This window comes from Enhydra lutris, unplaced genomic scaffold, assembly GCF_002288905.1.
Source record: "Enhydra lutris kenyoni isolate GAN:26980312 unplaced genomic scaffold, ASM228890v2 scaffoldscaffold39, whole genome shotgun sequence".
NCBI lineage: Eukaryota > Metazoa > Chordata > Mammalia > Carnivora > Mustelidae > Enhydra > Enhydra lutris.
The window spans coordinates 11765480-11783419 of NW_019154123.1; the positions used below are offsets into that span (position 1 = coordinate 11765480).

Sequence of the window (17940 nt, forward strand, 5' to 3'; positions counted from 1 at the left end):
GGAGCACGTTATGAGGTGGTTCGTTAAGGTATTTCTTTCACATGCGTGTCCTCTATGCTTAGGACTATACTGTATACTCCATCTGCTAACATTGTGTCCTGGTGCTCCTGGCTGGAGGAGAGAATGGGAAACGGGAAGTTCCAACAGTCAGTAACATTCCTCCATGTGGTTGGTACTGGCGGAAGCGTGGGGCTCGCAGCCAGGCATCGAGCTGCTTTATGCCTGAGGAAGACCAGCCAGACCCTTAACAGGGAGAGCAAAGCTAAACAGAACCTCGAGCAGCCAGAGTGAGTTAGTCCACACACCAGGACTTAGGGCCGTGGAATATCAGAGCAGAGGAAACTCGGGAGACCACATCGTCCCGAGCTGCCCTCCGATGAGCTGGGGCACCGCTGGCATGGCAGAGAGTGGCCCCGGCCTCATGCAAGTGCATTTTCTGTGTCATGGCTTTTCTGTGCATCATCTCCTGTGTGAACTTTACTTATAAGACAGCCCTTCAGGTTCTTACTGAGAACCTGTGTGCTCTTATTTTCCACGATTTACAGAGAGCTCTGTATTAAGTACCCCTATTCATAGCAGATTAGAAACAGCTGCATTTATTTTTAGTGGTGGGACTCTGCTATCTATGCTATATAGAAGCAGGAAATAGTAACATGATGGCAGAAAATCTACAAAATTCAGCCCTGAGACCTCACAAAGGACAGAGTCTGTGGCCATTTAGTGTCAGGACGAATATCCTGAGCCATGCCTCATTCACATCTTAAAGGGTTCCCTTGTTCAGGAGCCATGTTCAGGAGCTGGTTTTGAGAACAATCGTGTACCCTTGGATCAGTACGAAGACCTTAAGCCACATTCCATATACTCTGCTTAAGAAGATTCATCCAAAATTATTAAAAATCTTAAATTGTTGACATTTCCACTGGTAAACTTAAATGGATTTCATTCCCCAATGGCACAAAATAATGAGTATTATTCAATAATGAGTATATGTTTATTCTCCCATTACCTGGTGTTATCTGTCATTGCCTAGATGAAGTATTAGACTCTACATAGTTAGTTTCTATTAGAATATTCCGGTTGCCTTGCATAAGATTATCTCGTTTAAAACTACATTCTTTTCTTCTTAATGTAGAGTTATCACACATGATTTAAAGAAAAGAGGACTTCAGATCATTAACACATTGTAAATGTATTTTAATGCCAGGAGACATGCCCACTTTCAGAATGGAAATGAATGTTATTTTATATATTTCTTAATTGTACTGTTTTATTGTTCTAACCAAATATGATTTCAGTATTGCTTTGATAACAAGCCATAGTCAGTAGTAATTCTAACTGATGGCAGGCAAATGAGTCAGAGAATCTCTTAATGCTGTAGCTTAAATTTTCTGAGGAACCAAGCCAAATGACTGTAGAAGTATAAAGTTGTATCTCTAAGGAAATGTCAAGTATTAATATCACAGTAAGTGAGAAAGGAAGTGCATGAGGATGGAACAATTGATGAAAACGAAGTCCCCAGTTGTAAGGAGACGGCAGAGCACTTAAGCAAAGTATTTGGAACATGAGCATCGCTAGGGCATTTTGTAACTGATCCCTGTGCTGAGAGAGAGTCTCCTTGTTTGGCAGCTCTTCTTTTTATCTCTCTTTCTTCTCATGTCAATCATGAAAAGCTTGTCTACCTTCATCTCAAAGATAAATATTCCTGCTACTGCCCCTCCCTGCATAAAGGTGTGAATGAAACAGTAAAACACAGAGAGCAGTTGATGCCCGTAGAAGCCAGTGGAGGTCTCATTGACTCACCCATGAAATGAACTGTAAGCACAGTCCTAAAGCCTTCTGACCACTTGCTTCCGCACCCTGAAGTGAGAGGTTTGGACTGCTCCCCGGGGTAGCCTTCCCCGCTCCAAACAGCTATCAAGATGTATTTGTTAACTCCCTCTACAAGGAAAAGTACTTCTCCAGCATTGGTTCTTTACGCTGGTGTTTCTCACGAGTATCCTGCTGTGCTGTGACAGTGACAAGTCTGCAGGTGTGTCCCCTGATCCCAGAGATGGTGAGCACAGTCTGCACCAGGAGGCTTGTGTTGGAGTAAGGCTTCAAACTATCTCAGAACGGTCTTCTACTTGGTGCCTTTGAGGAGGGGGAACGAATTAGCCCTTTTAGTGTACTCTGCTGGAGAATTTGAAATTTGCTTTGAAAAATGGTTGTTTCTAAAAATGAAAATGCTTACAGTCTTCATAGGTTCGTTAACTCTTGATGATTTGTGCTTATGTAGGGGAACGGTTGTATAGAAAATCCAAAATTCACATATATTTTGCTGGAAATGCAAACTACTTTGAATGTGCATTGGGAGCAGGGTCGTGAAAGAAAGAAGAGGGAGCACAAATGTTCCTCCATAACTTTCTGATGGTATTTAATATTAAAATGAGTTTTCAGCCTCTAAATATACACTAATAGGTGATCCAAAAGCAGCAGAGAAAAATGAGTAAAAAAGCATAGAATTGAAAATCTCCTTCAAATAGATAGAAAATAGACACTCCATTTATCAGTGAACAGAGAGTTAACTATATTCTGAAAATTCAAGACCTGATAAATTCTGCTAAAAGCTGCTTATTGCTGTTTCGAGTGTTTACCTATTTATAGATTTTATTTCAGTTACAGGAGATAAAGATAGATATATATATCTCAAAATGTATGTACTGTTAATTGATGGGGACGATATGATTACAACCCAGTAATTTCCAGATGAGCTGTCTGTGCTGTCAGTTACAGTTGTAGCAAGTAGTCAAGGCACTGAGGGTATGTTACATAATTCAAAAATTGATTTTTTTTTGCTGTTGTATAAAAGCTACAGGGGAAGAAAGTCTGTTAGTCCTACATTATCAAACATGGAAAATCCGGTGTCTTTTAAGAAGGCTTGGTTTTTAGTTCATTAACTTCAACATAGCTTAGGCCTTCAGGTGCCGAGAGGCTGGTACTGTTGACAGTGACTGTGCCTAGCGTTGAACTTGGTCTTCCAGGAAGGATGTCAGAGAACCACAGAGTCTTCCTTCTCAATGGGAGTATACCTCAGGTTCTTCACAGAAGTACCTCTTGTGCTCGTTTTCCTTTCTTTCCTGTACTTTCTCCCCATTTCCTTTGAAGTCAAACACTTCTTTATTTTGAGCATTTCCCATAGGTCCAATTTGTGAATGAAATCTTGCCTATAATAAGTATATCAAGTTTAAAGGCTGTGCGGTTCACAGATTTATTTTTACATGTTGACATTTTAAGTACATGTGGTAACTTATGAAATCTTTTCAATACTTAATGTGAAATTAGAGCTTGTTTAGGTATTTATCATATCACTGAAGAAATTGGATTCAAGTTCAGTTAAAAATAATTTCTGTTACAGGAGGAAATCAGCTTCAAAAGAATGCCTACTTCTTAATAAATGCATATAACTTACTTTTGGATTAAGAATTTTTTTAAATTAAGAAAGTATTATATCACACTACTGTTTCTAGCTTAACGAAATTTCAGCAAAATCTTTTGAGCATTCAAGTTTTCCTCTGCTTTAGACTAGGGGCAATTTGTTGTTGTTGTTGTTGTTGTTGTTGTTGTTCTTGAACAAAAACATGGACAGAAGCTTTTCAGGGAACACTTTTTAAAAATTACTGCCTTTAAAAATACTTTATATTAATTTTTCTGAGATTGTATTTTGTTTTACTGTACTTTTAGTAACTAGATTGATATAAAAGTATTATGAAAAAAAGTAAAGTTGATTTTTTTTTCCTTTTTATGAAATCTAATTATTTTTTCTTATGAAATCCAGGCGATGTAGTTACAGGAAGCGATGCTCAGGTTTCTGTTCCTGTCCAGACTCTAACTGACCTCCAAGGTACAGTTACCATGGCAACGTAGTATATCTCTTTGCCCGCAGTCTTATCATTGCCTACTCCAAAATTCCATTTTTCTTTTTGCCCACCCTCCATTCATACTGTTGATCAGTTCACTACCATTGTTCAGCCACTGAGTGGCACTGTTGTTCAGAACAAAAGTCCCCTCTCCTGTCGTGCCTTGGTGATGCCAAATCTGGCTGTGTGTGGGTTTTCTATGAAGTTTGCACCGGCCTCTTTTCTTGCAAAATATGGTCACTCTATATTTTGTGGTTATTTTAACACTATGCTTCATTTGGAAGGTCACACTAAGGTGTTCTTTTTGTTGCATAGGTGCCTTGTGCAAGCATTTAACAGATCATTTCTGAGAGTAAATGACTTATATGCTGTTGGATGCGTATTTTTACATGTGTTAGCCAGAAATACTGTGTTTTACCTGAAAGAATTATAACTGGACTTTGAAATAATTGTTTAAGTACAGGCTTTGTATCATAAATCTTATTAACAGAATCAAAGTCCAGTGTGACAAATCTCTGTGTAGTAGCTGGCAATGATTTAAAATAAAAAGAGCACATTTAAATACCATAGCCCTTTGTTCAAAATCTAGAAAAAAGGTTTTTTTCAGGAATACAACATAATAGTAATTTACATTTAGCTCCTCCAGTGGAATATTTAAATGTGTAAATATTGAAATTATTGCATTAATCTTTTTATTAAATCATCTTTTAGATAAAATATGCTATAAAAAGGATTTCTGTATTAAGGGAAAGCCTAGACTAACTTTAAGAATATCCCATTCAGGGGTGCGTAGGTGGCTGAGTCGGTTAAGCGTCTGCCTTTGGCTCAAGTCATGATCATGGGAGGTCCTGGCCCTGGGATCAAGCCCCACTTCAGGCTCCCTGCTCAGCAGGAAGTCTGCTTCTCCCACTCCCCTTGTCCCTCCCCCTGCTCAAACAAATTAAAAAATCTTAAAAAAAATAATAAATCTGAGTACCCACCCCCACCAGCTGGCAACTTTTTAACAAGTGTTTTGATATCCCAAAGTTAGTTTGCTAACTTTTTAAAGTTAGTTTACTAACTTTTTAAAGTTAGTTTACTGAAAAGTAGATCTTTTGCTGTGGAATCTCAGTTTATACCTATGGAAAGAGAGTTAAAGGTTGTCCAACTTTTGTTTCTATGCTATTGCTCTGTCCATTTTTTCCTACAGACCGGAGCCACAGCAACAGTTTGCTTTTTGAGTAGCATCCTAAAGAGGGGGGTTATATCATTTTGTTCAGATCGTTTGTGTCATAGAGGTAGAATCATCTTACTCATTTATTCAGCAAGTATTTGCTCAGTGCTTACTGTGTGCCAAACTCTGTTCTCACTGTCTCTTGGCTTTCCCTGTGGCTCTACCGGGTTGCTTGGGCATCAGCCTGTGCGTTAGATGACGCAGGCAAGCGGCCGCAGTCAGGAACCAGCTCTTTTTCTGGATACCCAGTTCAGAATTCTTCCTGCGTGCCGTGCTCTGACAGAGACTGTGTCAGCCTGGTAGGGGAGGCCCCAGCTGCTTTGTGAGATATGAAGCCCAAAGAAAAAGCTTTCAGTCTGTGATGACGATTGTGACAACAATGGTAAGAAAATGAGACGATGCCAACCCTGATTTGGAGAAGTCACCTTGTGTGTTCCTCAACACACTTCCTGCAGAGTGTCAAAAAGCAAGGGGAAGTAGAAGCCAACCAAAATAATGGTAGCAACAAAAAACTTTCTAACAATCTAGGCTTAATAGGATCAGTAATATGAGAAGTTGGAGAGCTTCGTCAGAGATACCATGCCTGTTATAGTCTCCTATATAATATTTTAAGAATAGATACACCTACAAGGGAAATAAAACGATCATTTAGACTTTCCCAAGTATCTTTTTTCAAAGTAATGGAGCACATTCAAGAAATGAAGTAAATATTAACACTTCCAGTGATTCTTTGATTGTATGTTTCATGAGATTTTATATTTGTATCTTTGCCTTTAAACCATGATTGCTTGGGCTTTCTTATGTTTTTGAAGAAAAACACTGACTATAAAATGAATTCCCATAATTTAAGTCAATAAATAGTGTTTGCAAAATTATTGGAAAGTTCCATTTTACATCTCTCAGTGCAGGTTGTATCAAAATATGTACCATGGGAGAATTTGTTTGTCAAGACTTAACTCAAAGAGCTTACTGAAAATTATTTTTGGAAATTGCCTGGCTACCCCAGAAACTTTTTTCAAGAGATATTTAGACCTCATTCCATTTTTCTTCAACTTGAGGTCACATGGGCCACAGCCCACCTGGCATAGCCCTTACCAGGGGAGGAGGGGGTGCAGCTTTCCCCACCATGGGCTCTGGAGTTGGGTCTGGGTTTGAATTCTGCCTCTGTCACTGCCTTCCTGGATGACTTAGGGAGGTTACACACCCTCTTATCTGGGAAGAAAAAAAAAAGAGCAGCTGGTTCAGGGCGAATCATTAGAAGTTTCCACAGCCCCTGTCCCCCTATAAGGACTCAAAAGTGCTCTCTGTTCGGGTGGTGGTGATAAGGGTGGCACTAGTAGGTGTTTGTTGTTGGTGGTGTTGTTTTCCAACTACCTCTGGTTTTCAGAATCAAATAATGAAACAGTCAGCTCAACACCCCTGTCTTTCCTTTTCTTAATCATTACTCCCGATATCCTATAACCACATGTTTGCATGTGGGCACATCCAGCAGTGCTTAGACTAGACTGTGGTCAACTAGAGCAGGTCTGCTGCAGGGGCTCCAGGTGCAACCTGCTTCCGCTCACTGTCCTGTGACACTACAATGTGTGTTTTTAATGTGTAAACATCAGTCGTCTTGCTGTCTGTCATTCAAGTCTGTGAGGTAACAAAATGTCACCAGATAGGAGCCAGACATATCTCATTCCCTCCTGGGTCACTTGAGTAAAGTCAAGGTGATCCCCTTTCCGTGGCCACAGCAGTGGGCTTCCCAGGTCTTTCCCTTTTGGCTCTTCCGAGCTATGCCCTCCCACCAAAGCCCCCCAGGCTTCCTAGCCATGTGAACATTTTGCCGTTGGGTGTCCCGTGTCCAGTTCCTCCGGCTGGTCTCCAGTTTACAGGGGTTCTGCCTGTCCATGTAGGAATACCACCTCCCCTCCCAGTGCCAGTACTTACTTCCCCTGGAGTTTCATGAGAGCAAAATCACAAAAACATGATGGTGCTCAAGAAATATTTTCTCCATTTCCCCCTTTTGTCCCTCCCAGCTCTTCTGTAGTGAGGGCTCTTCATGAGTCCTGGGACGCTCATTCAGTCAGCTTGGGCTCTTGACAAGGACCTCCACTGACACATAGCACTTAGGACACAAAACTTTCATTGGATGTTTCAGAGAGGAAAAGAAGACGCAAGATTTAATATACCTAGACACATCCATACTGAGTCCAAATGGCACCTCTGTGCACTTCAGAAAAAGCTCCCGCTTCCATGCAGGGGCAGCTCACGCCAGGACACGCATCTTCATAGGCGGAACCCTAGAGCAGGTCCTGGACGCCCGCCGTCCCGCTAGGCAGTCTCGTGTGTGTGGCCTGTTTGGTCATCCTGTGCTTAGAGCTGGTTCACTGAAGTCTGTGGGAGGAGCAGCCAACATAAGAATGGTCCTAAGAGGGAGGAGGACTAGCAAATCTGCAACCCGCAGTACTGCATGTTAGATGCCCTGCTCTAGATTTGGGAGTCACCGCTGTGCTAGTCATGGCTTATGTGTGCCTCATTCTCTGAAGTGCTCAGCCACACTGAGCCTTTCATGCCTGTTACCCACTCAGGGTACAAGGCGTGTAAGAAGTAGACGTCTCACTTACAGATGAGAACCGTAGCTGATGGAGGCTCAGTGAATTGTTCAGGGCCCCACGGCTAGGTAGCCACTGGGCTTAGACTCAAGCTTAGGTGTATCAGACCCAGCAGGTACCAGTTTTAGGAATTCTGCCTTGTAAAGAGCCTTAGGTTCAGCCCTTATAATCTCTTGTGTGGGCAGGTACAGGAGATTGCCTTACTCAACCAAGCTCCTGTAATTCTCGTGCTGCTTTCCTCCTTCAAATCTGTAGTGACTCCCATCATCTGCTGACAAGCCTGAGAACAAAGTGCAGTCATTGAGCTCCCTGGCCCTCTTTAGAGCCTCCTCTTCCCTCTCGCCCTTCTCTCCCTAGGGCTGGATGACCAAGAGGGAAAATAAACTCGCATGTAGGGTACCAGCAACTTCTAGAAAGGATTTATTTGATTCTTCTTGCCCCAGAAAACCAGTGAAATAATTATCAAATGAAAAAGAAGCACTCGGGGAGCCTGGGTGGCTCAGTGAGTTAAAGCCTCTGCCTTCCGCTCAGGTCATGATCTCAGGGTCCTGGGATCAAGCCCTTTCATCAGGCTCTACGCTCAGCAGGGAGCCTGCTTTCTCCTCTCTCTGCCTACTTGTGATCTCTGTCTGTCAAATAAATAAAATCTTTAAAAAAAAAAAAAAGGGAAGCACTCTGTGGGACACTAGTATTGGTGTCATTTTCAATTATATATGGATGGCAGGAAGCTCCAACGGGTTTGGTCAGGCTCTGCCAGAGCTAGATGCTCCCAGTAGTATTTACCGGTTGCCTTGATAAATACTGTGTTCTCTGCCAAAAATGACCCTTCCTGAGCCACTGCCTCCACCCCCACTCCTACCACCACCACCTGCTCTTCAGGCTTTAAGATGGCACACATACCTCTCATGGCCTGAGACGGACCAGAGGCTCCCTCTTCTGTGCTTCCAGAGTCCCGTTGTTTACACCCGTGTTTGCTTTTATCACCTGGGATTGCAGGCTCGTTAGTGTGCATACCAGTCTGTATTTCCCTTGCACTGCTATTTTTAGGAGCCCTTAAGAGCTCCTGTTGCAGTCATCCCTCATCCTTAGTGCTCAGCAGAGTTTCTGTAGGCATTTCATAAGCTCCACTGCATGGGGCTTTTCCCCTGGTGTTTGGTTATGAGTGACAGAATATGTGCGTGCCGGTGGTGGCCTAAGAATTTGGTCTTTATTTAGTATATTTTAAAATGCCTGCAATCTAAAATAATTCTCAATAATTGTCATGAGTCAGGATTTCTGAGAAATAAACTGTGAGACAAAGATTTATGGGCAGGAAGCTTTGGGGGAGGGGGCGGTGTGTGCCGTCCAGGTCAGCATCTGGAGACTGAAAGGAGCAGTGTCGAGCTGAGGGAGGAGTTGAGCTGCTTTGCAAAGCTGGAACTTCTGGGGCTGGGCTGGCCCTTTGGAGTCACCCATCTTGAGGCAAGAAGACCAGCCTTTATCCTCTTCCCCCAACCAGTCACTAGATTGGAGCTAATCCCCTGGGAGGGACAAGACCTTAGAGAGAGCAACTCTCTTTAGCTAAGGGCTGTTTCCAAAGAGAAATTCCTAAGAACCATCATCAGCCAACATTCCCAGCAGCTGGGAGAAGAAATGCCTTGGCCCTGAGGGGGGAACTTGGGCAGGGCACCACAGCAATATATTGAAGAACATACCTCTGACAATAGGCTTTCCATTTTAGTGCAACAAAGAAATGATTAATGTTATTCCTATTGGTTAAAAACTTTAAAAGGTTTATAGAGAGCTTCAGAACCACTGCACAGCTTCCAGGCTACAAGCTTATTAAGAATACTGACTGCTCACCTCGGGAGCTGTCCAGGGGAGGCCTGGGCTATGGACTGTCTCATCCATTTGCCCAGTGTGCCATACCAGTGTTGTCCCCTTCTGTGTGTACAAGGCATGGAAAGGGCAGGAAAGTCTGATAGTCCTTTCTTCTGTCTCAAGGCAAGACTCCTCCTGGTGCCTAGGCTTTTCCTTCAGATGTCCAGATGGAAGACCCCCTCATTTCCTTGGGGGACATGTTCTGGTGACTCCATTTTCTTAAGATCTCAATGTTTGGGGTTCCCAAAGAGAACAAAAATGTTAGTAAACTAGTTCTGTAATTGAGGGGGGGAAAATGTATTTGGAGCAGGGGTTTTCTGTGAGATGTAGGCCAATCAAAACCTTTCCAATACTACCACTAATTTGGGACTTGATAATTCAGAGATAGATTCTGATAGGAGCTGAACTTAGTGTTATCTCTGAAAAGGTCATTTGCTAAAGCAAACTAACAGATGATGGGGTCACAGATGCACCCACTCTGATGTAAGAATCAGCCTAGAGAGAGGCCCTGTGAGCCAGCACCTTGTCCCATTTTTCAGATGCTTCTCCCATAGCTGGAGGGGAGCCATGTATCTGTTGCACAGTTAGTGAAAAGGAAAGACGCTCTTTCAAAAAACTGCTGAAGGATTTAGATTTTTTAATATTAATGGTATAAAGTACAGTATAATAATTTCTGATTTCTGTCCCTAAGGATGATTCCTTTAGTGAGGGGAAATCCATCTCTCTAACCTGCGATGTCTAAAAATTAGAACTTTTCGATTTTCTGTATGTGACTATCGCAGCATAAATTACATGTGGAAAAGTATAGCGGTACTTCATGTTTTTAAAAACTGGCAGCTCTTCTGATACATAAAAATGCATGCATTTTAATAACTCCACAGTGTCCTTATGTTGACAGTGTGAACAAAGAAGTATAATAATTGATCCTTTATTAAAAACAGTGACTAATGTAACTTAGTGAAAAAGCCTAGTGTTTCATTATTGCCTCTTAATTTTTTCCTACAGGACAAAGTTCTAAAACCATCAGTTCATCCCCAAGCACGGAAAGTTTGCCTGGAGGAAGAGAATTCACTGGCTCCCCACCTTCATCTGCTACTAAAAAGGATTCCTTTTTTAGCAACATCTCGCGTTCCCGCTCACACAGCAAAACTATGGGCAGAAAAGAATCTGTAAGTATTTAAGGACACTTTTTCTTTTATCCTTCATCTTCCCCTAGAGTACTGCATTTGTTAAAACCTCTTTAGTACTGAGTTTTATAAAGGTCTTAACGTGTCGACGAATTAAAACAATTTCATCAAAATATTTTACTTTTATTATTATAAGTTAATAATAGTTTAAGGCCAGTCTGCATCGCACTGGGAGAAAAAAGCAGCGTCGGTTTAAAATGAGTTGAATTCCAGATCTCCATCCTTTCTTCCTCTGCAAATGCTTTTTTGTCAAAGCCTGTGTTTTTTTCTAAATTGTAGCAAGTAACATTATACCAAATAATAGATTAAGACCTGTATAAAACAAACCACAGTGTTTTTTCAGTTTTATTTTATTTCTTGAAAAGTAATTTTTTTACCATTTGTTTTAAAAAGTTTTATGCAAATTACTTTTAAATGGTGGTAAACTGATAGCTGCTCTCTAAGGTCCTCCGTAAGGAGGGCACTCGGGAGGAGCACGGAGTGATGAATGGAAGTGCTGAATCACGGTATCACACCTGAAACTTAACACAACACTGTGTGCTAATCGTACCGGAATTAAAACAGAAGAAAAAAAAAAGCAAGAGGATTCCATTTCCCACTCTGGTAGAAGACTGGAGGTTGACTCCTCTGGAAAGTGTAAAACAGAATGTCTCTGGACTGAGCGAGGTCAGGCACATTTGAGTACACTCTACCAGAAGAGGAATGATGAATACATTTAAATACTGAATCTGAGATCCCCAGGCTTAACCCCACTTGCTTCCCAGAATACCATTACGTCGTCCCTTCAGGGAAGAAATGAAAAGAGTTTTTTCTAGATAAAAGTTATAAATATTTAAAAACACAAAATGTGCTGATGTTAGGTGTTCTCCAGGGAAACAGCCAGTTCACGTTAGAGTAAACCCACCCTGCACAACTCTGTCCACACACGGAACTTTCTCTTAGCTTTTAGTTCACGCTGCTTTACATGAGTAAGACAGCCAGGGATCACCAGATACTTGAAGAGAGCATCTGTTAGTTAAAGCCCGCCAAAAGCAAATAGAAAAAACTAACTGGGAGAAAACAGTTTATATAGGGGAAGAAAGGTTCAGGGGGAAAAAAAAAGAAAACATTTATTCAGAGAACAACAAAAGCTATTAGAAATTAAAATATGATATCTGGAATGTAAAGCTTAGTAGAAGAGTTGGAATTGATAAAATTGAGGAACTGTCCCCAAGAAAACAAAATACAAGGCAGAAATGGAAAGTAATGGAGACAAATAGAAGAAAATTAGAGAACCATCCTAAGACGCTCAAAACCTGAAAAGTAGATGTTCCAGAAAGAGAGAACAGAGAAAATGAAAGAAAGGACATAATCAAAAATACAACTAATTAAATGTTCCACTAATGAAAGTCCTGAGTTTTCAGATTGAAAAAGTCCTAGAAAGTCCCACACAAGTAGAAATAAACCCACACCCAGATACATCACTGTGAAAGGTAGGAACTCTGAGAACAAAGAGATATCCTCCAAATTTGTAGAATTGAGGGAAAAGAAAGATTTTCATCAAAGGATCAGGAATTAAAATAGCTAAAAATCGCTCATAGGAACACCAGAAGCAAGGCCGTGAGGAATACCTTTAAAGTTCTTTTTTTTTTTTTTTTAAGATTTTATTTATTTGACAGAGAGAAACCACAAGTAGGCAGAGAGAGAGGGGGGCAAGCAGGCTCCCTGCTGAGCAGAGAGCTTGATGCGGGGCTCAGTCCCAGGACCCTAAGATCATGACCTGAGCCAAAGGCAGAGGCTTAACCCACTGAGCCACCCAGGCGCCCCTAAAGTTCTAAGAGAAAATTACTTACGTCTTTGATTCACTACCTGGTCAAATAATTAAGTGTGAGATTAGAATTAAGCCACTTTCAGATATTCAGGATTCAAAAATGTTTTTCCCATGCCCCCATTCTCAGAATCCACTGGAGGATGTGGTCTACGAAAATAAGGACATACAGTAAGAATGAGCAATACCTGAGAACAAGGAAATAGATTATCCAGAGCAAGACAAAAAGATTCTCCAGAATGATAATATGGGGAGATTCCAAAACTAAATAGAGCACAGCTGTTTAGCAGGTCTAGAGAGCAGCAGGCCAGCCCAAGTTGGAGCAAGGCAGAAGGTTCTAGAAAGTTTTCTCCAAAAAGATGCTATTTGGAGAACAAGTAATATATTTGAACAAGTTAAGAGATTTAAACTAGGGGTGAGTTTGGGTTTGAATTAATGATAACTTTATAGAAACTAAGCCATTGAAAAACAGGACAGTTTATAACTCCAAAGAAAAAACAGAGTATCAGAGAAGGGAAGAAAGATTATGATAAGCCTTATAACTGAGCCCTGACTAGAATTTACATAGACGTTATAATGAAAGCCTATTAACTGTTAATCTAATCCAAATCATGGTTGGGTGGGGGGCATCATGGTGAGGATGACTCAGGTAGCTGAGCATCCAGCTCTTGGTTTCGGCTCAGGTCATGATCTCTTGGTCGTAGGATCGAGCCCCTTGCCAGGCTCGGCACTCAGCAGAGAGTCTGTTTCAGATTCTCTCTCAAATAATGAATAAATAAAATCTCTTTTAAAAATATCATGATAAAATTATTTGGAGAAGGTCGGGTGTGGGAACTGTGTGTTTGCATGGGGAAGGGGGTGAGCAGGTGGTAGTGGCCAATAAACCTAAACCTTTATCTTCCACAGTGAAAATTAAGTGTAGTTGTCTCTAGAACAAGTAAAGAGGGAGCACTATAAGCTAGAGATAGTGAGATGAAAAAAAAATGGGTGAAAGAATTGAAAGTGGTTCCTTCTGGAGAGCAGGAAGTGGAGGGCGGGGCTGTGTGAAGTGTTTTTCATAACAGGCCTTATAGAACCATTTGACTCTTCAAAGGGTTATATATATAACATAGATTAAAAATAATAACTAAAAATCACAACAAAAACAGAATGTAATAAATTAGAAGAGATGTCTGCCTGTACAAAGAACATGTCTACGAAAAACCAGAGTAAGGAATAACAAATGAAAAAGGCATATGGAGACCTGTTTCATTTGCATTCTATCATGTTTTGGCGGCATATGGATTAGTCTACAACACCAATTAATTACTTTTCTTTATGGTGATAACTGTAACTTAAAACTGAGAAGTCAGGCAAAAATAGAAATAAAATAGAAACAGAGTTAAGTCGAACTCTCTATGTAGACCTGTTATATACCAAGAAATGGAACTAAAATTATTAAATTATTATTAAAATTATTATTCAAAATTTAATATATTCTCTAACTGTGGGAAGTAAGTAGGCAGAAATTTTCAAGAGAAAGTCCTTGGTTTTTCAATAGCTCATCTGATGATTTTATAAAATAACATGGTCCGTGTTCTTTGCTAGGTAATCCCAGTTCTCCTCCATTCTAAGGCATTTGGTACAGTTGCACCTCCTTATCTCCCGTGAGCTGTCAGAGCCACTGGACTAGTTCTATCCAGTGATTGTAAGGGCAAGTGATGTGTATGTATTACCACTACAAGATCTTCCTCACCTCTCCCTTTCTCTCTGCCAATGCATGATAGACACGAAGTATGAGTGAAAAATAGCCTCTATTGATTTATGCTGAGATTGTTGCTTAGCACAGCCTAATGGTACACAGTTGGAAAATGTTCAGCTGGGAACCATTCTCCCATGGGAGCCAGAGACCACCATTGCCACTGCCACCTAGGTCGCACCGGAGTCCATGACTGGGCCCCTATCATCCCTGGGCCTGTCTTGCTTTCATTTTCAGCCCAGTTTGCTGTGATACAGGGACATTCCATGTCTTCAAAAAAAAGTTCAAGATTGTTTTTCATTAACCATGATCATCAGTTTCTCACATAAGCAAGTACCAGAAATTGAAGCAAAGATACCTCTTGTTTTGGATCCCCAGGGCCTTAAATTTTATGTACCTTGCAGATTTCAAGATTCCATTGATCTTTTAAAGTGGCCCAAGATCAAGAAGGTGTTAATGTCAGTTAGCAAAGGTTAAAATAGCAGTGGAAAATAGACATTAAAACAAAACAATCTGGTAGCAGCTGTCAACCTAAGTGTGGCAAAGTCTGCTTACGAGTGTGGTTCTAATCATTGAGAAATGATTTTCAAAATCACTGTGTGTGACATATTTTGGACAAGCATCATATTTTAGGTCATAAACTTGTTTCCTCTCAATATCATCTTTCTGTATCATAGAAAGCCTTTCTATAATCCGCAGACTGCCTCCTTTAGATGAAGATATATCACATTTCTTCCTATCAATGCCCCTGCTTTGGCCATACATTAGAATACAAAACTCAGCTAAGTCTTTAAAGAGGTAACACATTAAGCTTTGTGCCATACGTTTATGAAAGATGTCACTCTACTTCCTCTCTGAAATGTGAGCAAACTAGTGGGAAGTTTTAAAAATTGACCTTTACTTCACTGTCTGTAGTAGTGTTGTTTTGAGGGTTAGTATTTATCCACGAAGTTTTCCCTCTGCTTTGTTTCCCAAAGGAGCCATTAGGGCACACCTAATTCAAACCCTGGTTTTCGTCAAGTGCTCATTTTTTAGTCTTGAAAACAAAATTGAGAATTTTGATACTTTTAATTTTCCACACTTTATTTTTCATGATAATGTAGATGACATCCAACACTTAGTTTTCTAGAAATCTATTTTAGTTGGTCATTCATCTGACTGTTAAGTAATTTTTTTACTTGTTTTAGCACTCTTAGTCATGTTCTACAATTGTTGCCAAATCATTTTCCAAGAATATCTTTGCTAGCATTCAAGAATAGGAAAAATACTGAACATAAGAAAAGTTCTAAAATTGATTTGTATGTAAGTTCTAATATTTAAGCACATCAACCAAGTAAAACTTTTTTAAAGTTCCTGATGAACTGTAAGACGTTTGGCCATGCTTTGTGATAATTACATTCTCCAAAGATCTTAAGTTATCCGTGGTTCAGAATCCTCTCTAAACTACAGGAATCAGAAATTGTCCGATCTAGAAATCCTTGCATGGAACAAGATGTGTAATGAACTATGCACCCCCTGCAGGCTCCCAGTGCACTAAGGGCGCTCATCATCTGTCTTTGTGACCCCTGCATGCACCCATCATTGCCTTTGGGTAGTTTGAACATATGCCATGGTCATACTAATATAATTATTTTTATAATATGCATTCTTTATGACAGCAAAATTACAAAAAGTGTCAGATGTATGAAAACAATTTAAAAGCTGACTCATAGTACTTCTGGAAGTATAGAAAACCTGAACATTAGCAAATTACTTCTGGTTATGTTCTAGGAATTGAGAGTTAAGACATATCTGTATAAAAAAATAAGTGAGAGTAGTCCCAGTGAGGGTGCTTATGGTAAAATTGACAGAGAGGGAAACCCATCGAAAGTTACATAATAATTAAACTAAATAATAGTATAACTCATCAGTGTGAGAGACATTATATGGCTTAATGCCAGCGAAGCAGTAGAGATCATAATTAACATGGATTCAGAAGGTAGAAAATCGTGGGTTTTCGTTTTTTGTTTTTTGTTTTATCTAGACAGGCTTCATGTGAGAGATCAGACTTGAACCACAAACATATTTCTTTTTTCATTAAATACAACCATTGTTTTCCCTTATGAAAAATCCAGCAACTGCCTAAGACAGATAGTGGTGGTGGATACTGAGTAGGCAGCCAACAATGTCTGTTGTGGGTGTTTTCTTCTCCCTCATAGCCTCTGGCAGAATGTAAAGTGGTTGGGATTATAGCAATTTGCTTGTGGTAAAAATAAAAGAAATCATTATCTCAAATGAGGAAATTTGTTGCTTGTTGTTTCAAATAACAAGAGTCCTGAGATAGACTGGTCCTGCTCTAGAATTGGATGCTTCAGCTGTTCACTGACATCACCAACTTTTCATTCTGCCATCCTTAGTGTTTTGGCTTTGTCCTCATCTCATACCCATCATGTTCTCTAGAGGGCTGCCACAGAGGCAGGTATATATCCTGTCATCCCCCCAACCCTTTCCCGCCCATACACACACATCTTCTAGAAAAGTCTTTATTCAGAAGCTCCCCAGGAGGCTTTCCTTCTCCCTCCCATCTCATTGGTTGGCCAGAATGAAATCCCATGCCCATTCCAAAATCAATCTCTGATAAGAGGAAACTTTAGAGAGAAGTCTGTGACCTTGTAGAAAGGTGGTGGAAGGGTGTACCTAGACAGCTAGATGAATCATCCTTAAGTATTAATTGCCAAAATGATTTCCCTAATCCTTCCCTGAAGCATTTGCCTTTGAAAAGAGCCAGTTCTGTTGTCAGTGATGTTTCATTGGTGAATTTTTAGGCAGCTTGAGTTAGACTGGTGGTTGGAAGAGAGAAATGAGCAGTGGCATTCCCAGGCGGCCAGAATTTTCCTAGTTACCTGATTTCCTCTTTCGTCAGTGATATATACTTCCTAAGAACACATATTATGTGGAAAGTATTCATTATAACGTATTTCCTGTGACATCTGAGTGGAATTGAAAACTGTCATCTCTAGAGTATATCTAGTTATAGAATTTTTTTCCCAATTAGTAAATATATATTTATAATCTCTCACTGTTTAATCAATAACACTAATGCTAGCTGGATTAAAATATAGTCCCATTTAAAACAACCTTCCCATTTAATACAGTTTATTGACATGAATAGGTATAAAATAGACACCAGCAGTTTTACTAGCTTCTTACGAATTTAAAATCTAAGGCCAAAATGAGCTCAGATATTTGAAGCACCACATTTGGTTACCCATTAGGTCTTATATGAACCTTGTTCACAGTCTCTCTGTGCGTGCACCAGCTCAGGATCAGGGAAGGTGGACCATATATCTTTGTAGGAGCGTTCCTTCCTCCTATCTCCATCTTTTTGCCTTACCCAAAACATGTAATTCCATTATGAAGAAATGTGAGCGTCAAAAAGAGAATCATAAAGAGCTCTCTGCTGTCAACAGCTTACAGGATGACAGTTTCAATTTAACTTAGTAAACAGATTTTATAACCAATTGTTAATATCTTTATGCTTCAGTAAATTTCTTTTTAACCAAAATAGCTGAGGAGCCCATGAAAGCAGAACCATAGCAAGTGGAGTGCTGAACCTTGACTGTAATGCCCTTTTTAGGACAGTGAGCTGGTGCCCTTCAGGAA

The 17940-nt window shown here is 40.3% G+C and overlaps 1 protein-coding gene across 2 annotated transcripts in view; it reads left to right on the plus strand.

The window, feature by feature from the left end:
- Positions 1 to 17940, plus strand: part of LOC111154984 (TBC1 domain family member 5) — a 544655-nt gene that overhangs the window by 479095 nt on the left and 47620 nt on the right. Inside the window, exons 18-19 of one of the 2 annotated variants that reach the window (XM_022514953.1) lie at positions 3815 to 3880; positions 10572 to 10735. In XM_022514953.1, the coding sequence (XP_022370661.1) occupies positions 3815 to 3880; positions 10572 to 10735 (230 nt within the window). The remainder of the gene's footprint in view (positions 1 to 3814; positions 3881 to 10571; positions 10736 to 17940) is intronic. The other variant, XM_022514954.1, reaches the window with a different exon arrangement.